Source organism: Apostichopus japonicus, chromosome 5 (assembly GCF_037975245.1).
Source record: "Apostichopus japonicus isolate 1M-3 chromosome 5, ASM3797524v1, whole genome shotgun sequence".
In the NCBI taxonomy this organism is placed as follows: Eukaryota; Metazoa; Echinodermata; class Holothuroidea; order Aspidochirotida; family Stichopodidae; genus Apostichopus; species Apostichopus japonicus.
The window spans coordinates 20,019,480-20,032,421 of NC_092565.1; the positions used below are offsets into that span (position 1 = coordinate 20,019,480).

Genomic DNA, 12,942 nt, shown 5'->3' on the forward strand with positions numbered 1-12,942 from the left:
GATATTGTTTTCACAAAGTTTTCACATTTTGACCCCTGGTTACCCCAAATGACCTGCACCAAAAACAATAGGCTTATTTTACTCAATTTGGTACTTCTACACATTAAATTGGTCTGACCTTCCCTTATTGAGATATCGTGTTTATAAGCTGGACGTCACAAACGCACTCACACACACACTTACACACACATACGCCATCATGAATGCATAGGTTACGATTATCATCGAAACCAAAAAATTAACTGATCTACGAGAGCTTTATTAAGTCGTAAAGAGGTGTTTTGACATCTACTCTGTGAAGAGCACTTAACAACAAGCTACTCACATTTTGATGTTTTCTTATAAAGATAGTATATCAAAGAACACGGTGATAATTTTCCCTGTCAAGTTTTCTTTGAGCTAATGGATTTCGTCTCCATATTTTAAATTCCAAAGAACTGAAACCTATAAGAGAGATATTTTGTCCTCCACCAGTTTTATTTTCGGTGTTTGCTTTTACATTGTAAACAGAGAATATATAAGGTAACCTATTAGCTTCCATATATAAAGGCGGAAATTACAAACTACAAAGGAACCTTTTCAAAGAGCATAATACAATCATTAAGAGAACGTCTTAATTCGTCATGCTTTTCTGTGAACAGTTGCTCGGAGAAATAAGATAGTAAAAAATAAGAGTAATGTAATGAAAATTGTTAAAACATCAAGTAAAGGGAAAAAAAGTGAAATTTTAAGTGTTCTAGAATGGAACGACTTAATTTATAGCTATAACTGTTATATATCATAAAAGCATAAATAACATTAGTACTGACAAAAGAAAACAAAGAAGGAAAAAAAGAAGAAGAATATTGCTTTATATTAAAGGTGACTAAGTCGCAGTAGAGAACTCATTAACACAGAGGTGGGGGAGGGGGAAGGGGAATATTGAGCAATATGCATAGATTACCCTCTCCCCTTCACCCACAGATATGTCTGCACATAGCAGCAAGGTAAACAAACAAAAAAAAGCGAATTATTTCCAAAAGAAATGCACATCCAACTCTAGAGAGATATTACTATACTCTAACTATATACTTTACAAAGGTTAACCAACTATTCACTAAAATTTATTCCTCTTTATGTCGAAATACAGAGGAATTATACCGAAGGGGTCCGAATAAAAACTTCAGGTTACAACAGGTCAGGCTACAACAGGTCAGGTTACAACACTAGAACATGAATTTCGTTCGATGAGAAAAGTTATTAATGACATGTGGAATGTTATTTTTAATTTACAATTAGGTGATGCTGCTCAGTCATGATTTTGATGCATAATTATCAGTATGCCCCTTCCCTCTTTCCCCCTTTACTCTTAGACCCGTGCACAAATGGATCCCTGTATCGTTTGTAAAACCAATATATATTAATTACCCTCCTAAAACAGATCTTGTCTATTTCATTTACATTTACATCATGGTATGACACCAGTTGGATAAGGTGGGGTGGGTGGGGGTGTACAGGGTAGGGCGGATCTGCAGGGTAGTGGGTTAGAAAGACTATTAATTGAAATAAAGGTATGCATCCTTCAAAAATGGCATTGGAAACCAACTTGTCTTCAACGGGTTTACCAAACACATGGCAAAGGGATAAAGGAGGAGATACGAAAACCACCAATCTCTCCGCCCCCGCCCCGCCCCCACACACACCCAAAGTCCTGTAACCATGCAAACTGCATCTACAATTGATGACACTGCTTCCAAGAATGTCATCCATGAAAGTCATCGCAGCCAACAAAAGGGATCGTTACTGTTAGCCCTCAAATAGTCATACTTAGAACTTCACACAGTTTTGACGAAAACTATCAAATTGCATCTTCTAGTACCAGTAACGACACGAAATGCAGACTGTAAAACGTGAAAAAAAAATGGCCTCCCACCCCACCCCTCACCCCCGACATAAATACTTGTTTATGGTTTGTTTTGTAAATATTTCAGTCAATTTCTTCTTCAACATAATTACATAACACAACATTATGAAGGATAAAGCAAATGGCTGATGAGAGACTAGCAAGAAGCCCATAGAATAAGGAAATACCTACATACTCAAATGGTTAATAGAAATTGGCAGCGAGATAGCATTACTACAGAACAGTGATTCCAAAAGTTCTGACATAATGTAAAACTAGGCCAGAAAGGAATCCCACCCCCCAAAAACCAGACAGTTATTACCACAGACAGTCTATTGCACATTAGTGAATTCAAATTATATTTCAAACATACTTAGTTCAATGAAAAGTCCTTTCTGGTATATCTTACTGACCACTTTAGTTACCCCTAAATGTAGAAATATTAGTTATATATATATATGTGTATTAGATCTAAAAGAAACCAGATGATTTCTTTTTTTTTTGGTGTTCAAATTAATCAATTGGCTTCCCTCACATTTCTATCTACAAATACAGGCATTCGAACTTAAAGCTATATATCCGGCTACCTACCAATAAAAAAAAACACACTGAAGCTACCATTGCAAATTATATATAAAGGATCATTTTTCCAATGTTTACTTCTATTTAATCCAATAAATGTCCAAATTCCCCCAAATGCATGTCAACAAAATGCCTGTCCTTTCTGTTTTAAACTTGAGGAATGTTATAGAAGTTACTTTAATAATGTCATGTCAAAAGTCACTTGATAATAACCGCCAAAACCTCGGGGGGGGGGGGGGAGGGGGGTGCCTAACTGGCACCTTGTGCAGCTCATTGGATCACTGAGTCAGTAGAAATTTATGCCCCAATCTGCCCCTGCTAAATCCTCTAACTTAATCGACCTTTGCTCTGTATGATATCACATATAATAAATGTATAGAAAATATTAACCTCTTGGACCAAAAAAAAAAAAAAAAAAAAATTGACTATTTATTTCTGACCAGTCCATGATTTTGAAGAGGATTAGTCAACCATTTGTCACTGAATATAATAACAAGCTGTAAACTAAAATTTCTTTTCAATTAGGTTCAATATATAGCTTGACTGGTGACGTTTCAGTGTATGCTATACTATATCAAAAAAAGAATCTGGCCAACAAATTTTCTAAATCAAAAGTATTCATAAACCACTGCAAATTTTACATTTATGTGATCAAACAATGAACAAGAATATCTTTGTTTGTTTAATTGCATGCTTATTTTGAAAATAAAATTTGTTTGTTTGCTGGTTTCTTGTAAATATTAATAACTAAAGTAAACTAGCTGCTTTTAGAGTCTGACCTGTATTTGGACTGTGATAAAATTCCTACTTGAAATATACAAGCAAAAAGGCATTTTTTTTCCTACAAATTTTTCTGCATAAACTTGATAATTTCCTTCCTCATCTCTCCAGCCAGCCTGTTTTGTTTTCCACCCCCCATAAGCATCCCGTGAGTTCCATTTTCGTAATGCGTGTGAATCACTTTCACTCCAGCCTCTTGCAACTGGTTGCAATAGAGGAAGGAGTCATCTCTCAAGGAGTCTATACCGCACGACACCACATAAGCCATGGGGAGGCCCTCTAGATCCCCCATGATGGGTGAGAGTCGATAATCCATTAGTAAACCGTCAAACTGGCCCGAGAGGTCACCGTCGCATGTGCCCTCGACTTGACCGCGGTAGAAACTGGCACTCTTGAAATCCGGTGGTAAATCATCGTGGTTGAGTCGTCTCATTAATTGCGACTCTCTGGTATTCTCGGAGAGCAATCGGTTCTTGGCCAGAGCCATGACAAGCCGCCAGTCTTCTCTGCCGATGAGATAATACGAAAGGCACGAACTTAGGAGAATTTTCCCGGCAGCGTAACTTTGGCCGATACGTTTAGTGGCTTGTTGATACGACGGGGTATTAAAATCCACCCACTGGAATGGAGAATATATCAGAACCTGTAACTTGGCATTGGTCAACGACGGGTCCTTCTTCAGGTCTTGGACCACAGAGGCTGCAAACTGACCTCCGACACTGTCCCCAGCGATGGCGATCCGTTCGGGGTCTATGAGAAACTTATCGTGGTTCTTCATGAGCCATTTGCAGGCCTCTAAAATGTGTGAATATGGCCCTGGAAAGGTGCTATCCGGTGCCAGGGGGTAGCTGTAGAATAAATATGGTCATAATTAATTATAATGCTACAAAAAAAATGAATGGGTCAAATCTTTTGGATAGTTCTTATAAAAACGATTTTAAGGTCCTAAGGACCAAACTGTTGTAGTATACAAAGGCAGCAATTTGAACCATTTTTATCCTCGCAAAGACAATAAAATGTTTGCACATGTTCCCTGACAAGATAATGAGACATGTAGTAGGTGTTGTCACACTTTTCACAATTTAGTTAAGTTAGTCTTTAAAAAAGATCACTGATTAAAATTGGAATGGAACCTCTCATGTCAGGAAGAATCCAACAAAATTTCTCTTTGAAGTTTGAACCCCGGCGGTTCTGCTTTGTAGGTCGTGCCTGATGAAAACGGAGTGTGTTGTCAGGGTTACACAGAATGCATACTACTATGACATCTGACTGGCGCCCTCAGTGAAGAATGGTTAGATAGGGATCACTATCAGATTAATTCAGTTGAATGGAGACACATGATGCCACCAGTTTTAAAACTGTCTACAATTTTTTGGCTTTTTGGAAACACTTTTCTTGCTGTGTTTCTCAGTGATATATCTGTTTATTATTTGTGTACATACAAGATACTGAAGTTGCTTAAATACACCAGACAACACTAAAGAACTACTCATCTTCCGTCAGCTTAAAACACCTCACTGAGTTTACCAAACATTATTGTGAATTTTTCTGGTATTTGCTTAAGCTGCAGGGTGCATCAAATTTTCGTACCATACTCTAAGGTTAAAGACATGCTCCATTACTAAATATAAGGGTAGTAAGATTAACTTGTGAGATGCAGAAATTTCTGTCATGATTTATAACACTTTAGTCAGGAATAGTTGTTCTGACCACATAGATTTTGTTGGCAAATTGAAGGGTGTAACCATTTACTTTCAAATTTAAGATGGGTTGGTCTGGATGAAATGAAGTTACAACTTGAAGCAAGATGTGACAAAATGTGGTGTGATTACAAATTTAATTGGTATTTTCAGTGTACATTGCGTACTTGAATGTGCAGTGCTAACAAACTGACCATTTGTTAAGTTCAATTTGAAATATTTTGAACTTACTACAATGCAGCAACATAACAACCCAGCTGATCACAGCAGTCCTTCAGAAAAGAATCATAATGCACTGCAAAAAACAACAAAGAAATGGAATAGGATTGAAAACTAATGTTATGTACTATTAATTAAATCAAGCATTGTAGTGGATAGTGAACAAAATAGAGGGCATACTTGCACTTTTGCAAATGACATATTTATGCCTATCAGCTTCTTTTTGTTTTAGGGGGTATTCAACTATTGAAAAGAATATCTCTGTTTAGAAATGACTTGAATTGTTCTAGAACAAGATACTGTAATCTTCCCATGAATCTTGACACTGACATTTATTTGGGGAGTCCCCAAAAGAAGTGCAGATCTAAATTCCTCCTCAGTCTTTCCAATGAGTAATTACATAATAATAATAATCATCATAATTAACAGTTCTTATATAGCGCAACTTACAATAAAGTCTCGTCGCGCTGTACTTAACCCTGGTCATTGGTAAATTGTCACACCTACACACCAAAGTGTGCACAATTCAAACAATCTCTCCTGGGGCACCACAGTGCACCACAACCACGTGTCCCCTGGGGGACTTCCCATAGGGTGCAGCCACAAACCGACGCACACAACTATATTTACAAGTCACCTGGGTGAAGAGAGGCAATGGAGATAAAGTGCCTTGCCCAAGGACACAACGCAATGATCTGGCCAGGGTTCGAACCTGTAATCCTTAGATCACAAGTCCACTGCCGCCTTAACCACTTGATCACAATGCCATCTCTAGAATGTAGCTACTGTTATAAACATGTACTGTACAGGTCTGTCACCTTTATATTGAAAACTGTCTTTCATTGATTAAAAAAAAGAAATTCACAGAAATTATGTTCTGTTGATCTTGAATAGATGAAGAGAAGATTAGTTTAAAGAATGTATCTCCTGGAAAAAAAGATTTCAGATCCATTTTAATCTATGCAAAGAGATGCTTTATGATTGATGAATTGAAATTTGAATGAAAATTAAAGGTACTAAAAACAAAGAACTAAGAAACGAACAGCAGAGAATGTCTGCATCAAGCAGCAATATGAAATCACATACTTCACACTCAAATTTGTGTTTGTGATCCTAGGGCTGTGATTTTCCTGTAAGTTCAGACTCTGGTATGGTTGATCCATATGGACGAAGATAATCAACAGGACAAATTTTTTTCATCGCGTTAAGGAGTTACCCAAACGGTGCAATTTTTTAACTTTGTTGCTACTTCAAGCAAGTTTTCATATCTTCAAATGTAGATAGCAGACGAAATCAAAATGATTTTTTCTTTGACAATTCCTCAATACATTAGAAATCAAAAGAAAGTAATATAAATGAGTGACTTACCTGGAGATCCAATGACATATGCGCCTCCATGAATGAAGATCAAAGCTCGGCTTTTTTCTCCTCGTTTCTGCCTGAGGTTGCGATACTGAACTGCTTCCGCGTTTCCTAGTACCACTTTGGAAACTTGGACGTCGGAATTAGCATCTTGTTTTGGTTCTTTCAGAATGAAGTGCTTCAAAAAAGCTTGGCAGTTTACAACATAAGGCTTCCCATTGATGTAACTGTAAAGCCTTGCCTGCACAAAAGCAAAGTAAAGAAAGAAAACCACTTAACAACTGTTTAATAACTTTACCTGTGGTCTGTTTGATGAAGATTTCAGTGATCCTCAAGGATTAGTAAGCTACACAAATATCATTTTTAAGCCATCTCTTATATACAAAGTTTAAGAGAATGGGTCCAAACCAGGTGTGTTGTTGACAATGTTGAGTATGCAGTACCAAAGGCAAATGTTCATCTCATTTGACAGACCACTCTCTCAACTAACTAGGGCGCCTGAATGCACCCCATTCTCGAGCATTACAGAACACTCGTAGAAGTCAACGTTGTTGCAAAACCATTGACAGAGCACAAACACACCACACTTGTACATTAATTCACAAAGCGGATATATATACCTAGGCTGATACACTAAACGATGTCTCTAAACACAACTGCAAATCAGAAAGTCTGAAGATCACAATTTTTAATCTGGCTCCTGGTGAGTTTTCAACAAACAAATCAATTTAATGATGAAGGTAACGAAGACAATTAGAAGCTGGTTAATGTTTTCAGTTAATTTCAACCTGTTTGGGTGAGGGAAAAAATTGCTTAGTATCCTATGGTTGGTCAATGAGTAACAGCCAGTCACATCAGCATTTGATCTGGTATTGTAATGGTAGGGTCATACAATATTAGCATCCAAACACATTCAAAATCAGTATCTTAAAGATTACTGAACACCTTCATCGGTAGCTCAATGACAGTTGACGTTTGGAGCCTCAGAGGATGCTCCCATCTTACCAGTAAAGCTCTAGATATGGTAGAGAAAGAGGGCAATGGCGGTATTGTGACAGGTAAGGGGTGGCAGGATTCAACAAAAAATTGATTACCTCATCCCAATGATCCTGTGCACTTATCAGTACATAGTTTATGGTTTGCTCACTAACAATTTAGCAATAGGAGAAATGGACATCCAGCAAGAAAATGGAACAGCATTTCGTAAGATAGGAATTTCATGCAAGCTAAGTGCCCGATTCAATTTTGACAACAGCACTCACTGATGTTTTTAGCACTAATTTATTGGAGTTTGAAGCAGTTCAGAGATGGAAGTAAAGCTAGACAGTGGCAAGGTTACATCCAACATTGATTTAAAAAAAAACATAAAACAAAGGCAAGCTACTGGAAAGACTAAAAATATTCCATGTGACCAGTGAAAATTAGTTGACTCACCCCTTTGATCAATATGGTAAGAAAGTAGTTGGTGAATCTGGAAACAGTTTTCTCCTGTGAAGTCAACTTAACAGGTGCTAGAACATACAGTAAGTAGTAGAGAAGGCATACCAACAGGGCCAGCACAACCACAAAAAGTAAGATGTAGAGAAGGTATGCCAACAGGGCCAGCACAACCAAAAAAATCATCTTCAAGTTGTTCCAAATGCGTTAGCTATCACAAAGTTCTGCAACTGAGCAAGGAAAATTTAACAAAGAATAACAAATAAAATTAAGAAAGATGACAAGTTACTGGGAACACTTTGCATATATATAATGCATTGCAGGATATCATAAGTGAGCCTAGGCAACTACTGTTTATAGTTTAAGATTAGCAGACCAGGCAAATGGAAGCATGTCTGAAAATTGGCAGTATGTACTAGTAGCTTCAGAAAATTATAAAAAGGAGCAAAAATACAGTTTATATGAACATGTGATATATTTGTCAGATGAAACCTAGGATAAACCATAAACTGACTAATAAATATTTTATTAGTATTACATGGCTAAAAAATTAATGAAACTGGGACATTTGACTATTATAGCACTCCCGGGATGAAGATTTCTCAGGTCTCCTATTAACTGCAAAGACAATTGGCTATCCCTGGATCACCATAAAAAGATCCTGGAACAAGTTTTTATCTTTTCTCGTTTATATTGGATATCACTCAAACAGAAACTTTTTCACTCAAACTATTAATGTATCTCAATCTGAATCTGAATGGGTTAAGCCAGCAAAAATCCTACTAGAGGACATAAACTCCAACCGAGCGCTACAAAGTAGGGGTATAACTTATTAGTTAACAAAACAAAAGTTAGTAAGCTTGTCTTTGAAATAGTCTAGACTAGGTGCATGCACAATGTCTGATGGCAAAGCATTCCAATCTTTTAAGGGAAGAAGGAATATAAATTATTTCTAGCGTAGGGAACTTGGAAGTTAAGATCATGTTTATTTCTTGGGTTAATACTTTTTGTCAGGATTAGTTTGTCTTTATCAATTGACATAAGATTGTTATTGATTTTATAAACCATTTGTAGACGTGTGTGCTTTCTTCTTGTTTTTAGCATGGGCCAATTTTCTAATTCCTCAAGCATATTTGTCACACTGGATTTATAAGAGTAGTCTGCCATACAAAATCTGGCTGCTCTTCTCTGAATAGCTTCTACCTGTACTTCATCCACATCACACTGGTGATGGGGGTCCCAGACTACTGAAGCATAATCGAGTACTGGCCTGACAAGAGTTTTGTCATCTTTGGGACAGCTTGAGAGGTAAGGTTTTAAAAGGCCAAGAACTCGGTTTGCTTCATCGGTTACGTTAATAAAATGTTAATTCCATCTCAGTTTGCTATCAATTTCTGCACCAAGATAAAGGCGAGAGTCAACAACTTTTGGCTTTGGTTGCACTGGGTGTAGATGGGTGTTTTGTAACCTTTTTTAGATAAAATTGAGAGGATGTACTGTAGCATTTAGAGGGGTTAATATTCATTTATTTTGCCATTGTTCCAGTTTATTTAGGCAATCTTGGAGGATTTGTTGATCAGTTTGGTTATCAATTTTTCTATACACAAGGCAATCATCAGCAAACAGTGTAACTGTGCTACTAGTATATTATCAGGGATGTCGTTTACATATAAAAGGAAAAGTAAGGGGCCCCAAACAGCTATGCCTTGGGAACACCAGATAAAACTTGTTTAGTATTTGATAGTTCACCGTCACAGACAACAGACTGAGTGAGGTTGCTGAGGAAATATCAAACCAAGCCAGAAGATTTCCATCAATGCAGTAGGCAGAGAGCATAATGGGAGAGCGTGGAGATCTATAGAGATTTGATTCTGCAAATTTTAATAGTGTGGTGTATTAAGTTTAACACCTTTTACACTGTCGATAGAGGGGCAACATGTTGGAAATTAATTGGCAAGTTAACTTTAACCCGACAAACAGATCTGCTCTTGAAATGAAAGAACACAGATTCCCACAACAGCATGAACCATTATTCACCTTATAAGCTGGACACATTCATAATAATAATAATAATAACAATCAGTAGTTATTTTTTCTCTTCGTATTACCTGACATAACAGAGTAGAAATACTGACAGGCGACTCAAGTTAAATATTTGTTAAGAAAATAGCTTCGTGTGAAAAACTCAGTAACATGGGGCTAGGCCTATCTTAGGGCTAAATCGTGTTAATAGGGCCTGTATACTAAGTTACTGGCTGGAGTGCTACAGTAGCTAAAAACTTGGCATATATGCATACACTACATGCTAAGCGCCTACTACATGCTATTGACAGTTCCACGAAATAATTACTTTGCCTAAGACAAGGAAAAAGCTTTTAACACTAACAGCAGTATCGTCATTAGATATTACTTTGAAGATATAATGAAAACAAGGATTGGCGATGACAGGAAAAATATCTGAACTACCTTGATGATTTTTACTTTTCAACAGGCTTACTGTTAATTGTTATAGTTGCTGAACAGGTAAGGCACGAAGTAGTCAAGGTTGGTAGCGATGTTTCGAAATTCCTATTTTTATTTCCCACTATCTTAATTTTACGTTGAGTGAATATCAAACATATGAAGAGGAACGGCTAAATTAACCCGAACTGAGATACAGCCTAGCTTTTACATCAATCAAAGCGAGTATTGCTGGGGAATACCCAATGACGTACACACAATTTCATAGATAGCGCCACATTATATATTCTCTTGACCCTATTTGGGCAGGGGCACGAACTTTTATAAAAGAACAAAATGCAGATCCCATATAGGGGGGGGGGTGAGGGTGTGGGATGCTCCCCTTGGAAAAAAAGAAAGCTTAAGGCGTCAAATTATGGGGAGCTATTCTGAGTTATGAATTAGGGCTATAATTAGATCTAGATTGTGCTGATATTGATTTTTAAATTTCAAGTTTGGGTGGAAAAGGGGGAGACGTCCCCATTCTTCTGGGATCCTCATACTTCCTCAACTGAATGTAATACCCCTTCTTAACGGACTTCCCCGACTGGCGATGGAGGCTGGATTACGCTACTCCTCCCCTTGCTCACGCCACCACTAGGAATACCGTCATACAACGAGCTCCCTCGAGTTCTCCTTCACCTGCATTGGTCTCTTCAAAGCAGTGGCGTAGCCAGGATTTTTCGAGCAGGGGGGCACTGGGGGGTCACAAACTTTCCCTGGGGGTCACAAATTTCCCTAGCAAAAAATTCCGCGAAGAGTGGTCATCCCTCTTCGGCAGTTAGAAAAATGCTTTTCTCAGAAAACATTTCTCACAGTTCATATTTCGAGAACATGAGATCACAATATATAATCAGTTTCAGTGTACATCAAACGGCCCATTTCCTGCAATCGGGGGCCTGTAGGGGCCATAGAGTTGTTGTACTTTATATGCCGTGTCCGCAATGACGTCACCCCCCCCCCCCCTCCACTTCTTCGAGAATCGAACCTGCTGACGTTCATGTGTAAACTTCGTCGTTAGCACTTCAATTCCCTCTGGAGAGACAATACCTTTTAAAAAATTACCAATGGTCTTAATGTTTTGTTCATTCACTTTCACATGCGATTAGTAATTTCCTAATCAGACAGGATGAATATTTGGTACATATCTCCGAAAGTCTGAACATCCTTTTTATGTCTTTGTTTGGATTCTCCTGTTTTACATGTGTTAACAAACTACGCATGAAGCTAAGTGTTAAAACTGTTTAAAAGCAAACATAACTGCTTTATATTTGCACTAGTTACCACACCCTGGAGGACTTGTCGATGTGAGTGATAAATCTACCAAGCTGAACACTGTTCAGATCAGATGAGAGCTATTTTCCTATTATTGTGCCCGTTCGCAAATTTGTCCACGAACAAGTCCAGACTTCTCAACACGGTGACTCTCTATTGAAAGTACTGCCAGAATGCTCAAGCGGCTGTTTGCCATGAAATTCCTGACGAGAGTTTTGATGAGTGTTAGAGTCGAAAAACTCCTTTCGCATGCGGCGGATGTTACTGGTAGAACCAATGCAATTTTGGCAAGTCTATAGAGCTCCCGGAAGGCCTCCTCAAATGGTTTTAAGGAGTTGGCGAACTCTAACAATGAATGAGGTGGTTCTTGCCCTTCCTTTTCACGGCGTTGTAATAGACGTTTTACTGAGTGCATGTGCACTAGGTCTTCTCTGTTGGCATTGTAGGCTGTGGCGAATCCTTCCATGGTTTCATATTCCAACAAAATCGGGCTCTGGGGATGGAATGAAGGCAAAGATCGCATTATATTACATGCTTTTTTGTTGAAACGCCGATTCATCTCGGAAATGATGCGATCCAATGCAGGATACAAAAAATTCACTCGGATTTGATCCTTCACATCTGTACCCATCGTATCAGAGTCACCGTCAGCTGATCGTCCCAAATTTCCGACAGACTCCAACATGACGGAATCCCTGAAGTGCTCAGGTAGCCTACGTTTCATTTTCCTCTGTGTTGAAACGGCCATATCAATGTCGAAGCCCTGCTCCTCAACTGTGTTTTCTATCCTTCCCCAAAGTATGTCGAACGATACTGGGTTGTTACGCAGGTCCTCTAGAAGTGAAATAAGTGTCTCTGTTAGTTCGACTGCCTTTGCCAGGTCAAAATCAGTAGACTGGAGCATGTTTGACAATTGACTCGTCTTGGTGAGAATGTCAGAGAATACAACAAGCTTCATTAGAAAGTTTGCATCTAACTGCGCCAGGAGTCCCTTAGCTTCAACTGCTCGGTCAGCATTGTCCTCGTTCCCTATTTCTCCCAGGAGTCGTACTACTACTGGGAACCTATCTTTCATCACTCTACAAGCATCTACTCGGCAGGCCCAGCGTGTATGGCAAGCCATGTGGGACAAACACGGCATAATATATCCGCGTATTAATTCGAATATATACGCGTATTAATTCGAATATACATGTGTTGTAGAAG

The 12,942-nt window shown here is 38.3% G+C and overlaps 2 protein-coding genes across 4 annotated transcripts; both read right to left on the bottom strand.

Moving 5' to 3' along the window:
- Positions 1-456: 456 nt before the first annotated feature.
- Positions 457-10,586, bottom strand: LOC139967975 (arylacetamide deacetylase-like). Of its 3 annotated transcripts, none has more exons than XM_071972228.1 (5): positions 10,460-10,586; positions 7,960-8,192; positions 6,532-6,766; positions 5,176-5,239; positions 457-4,092 (listed from the first exon to the last, which is right to left on the bottom strand). In XM_071972228.1, exons 2-5 carry the CDS (start codon positions 8,146-8,148, stop codon positions 3,306-3,308), a joined length of 1,275 nt encoding a protein of 424 aa, XP_071828329.1. In that variant the 5' UTR covers positions 8,149-8,192; positions 10,460-10,586; the 3' UTR covers positions 457-3,305. The 3 variants fall into 3 exon arrangements, with proteins under 3 accessions (XP_071828329.1, XP_071828327.1, XP_071828328.1); XM_071972226.1 differs by having other exon boundaries at positions 10,429-10,580; XM_071972227.1 differs by having other exon boundaries at positions 10,349-10,487.
- A 1,241-nt stretch (positions 10,587-11,827) lies between these two features.
- LOC139968175 (52 kDa repressor of the inhibitor of the protein kinase-like) lies at positions 11,828-12,859 on the bottom strand. The gene has a single exon (XM_071972570.1). The coding sequence runs from the start codon at positions 12,857-12,859 to the stop codon at positions 11,828-11,830; it is 1,032 nt and encodes a 343-aa protein (XP_071828671.1).
- Positions 12,860-12,942: the final 83 nt, after the last annotated feature.

What these genes read in the sequence shown, in the direction of transcription:
- LOC139968175 (XM_071972570.1), bottom strand. Translation starts at nt 12,859, where the DNA reads ATGGCTTGCCATACACGCTGGGCCTGCCGAGTAGATGCTTGTAGAGTG.
- LOC139967975 (XM_071972228.1), bottom strand. Translation starts at nt 8,148, where the DNA reads ATGATTTTTTTGGTTGTGCTGGCCCTGTTGGCATACCTTCTCTACATC. An exon ending in TTACCATATTGATCAAAGGG is followed by an intron (nt 6,767 to 7,959) that starts GTGAGTCAACTA and finishes GCTTTTGTGCAG; the next exon opens with GCAAGGCTTTACAGTTACAT. An exon ending in ATATGTCATTGGATCTCCAG is followed by an intron (nt 5,240 to 6,531) that starts GTAAGTCACTCA and finishes TGTTTTTTGCAG; the next exon opens with TGCATTATGATTCTTTTCTG.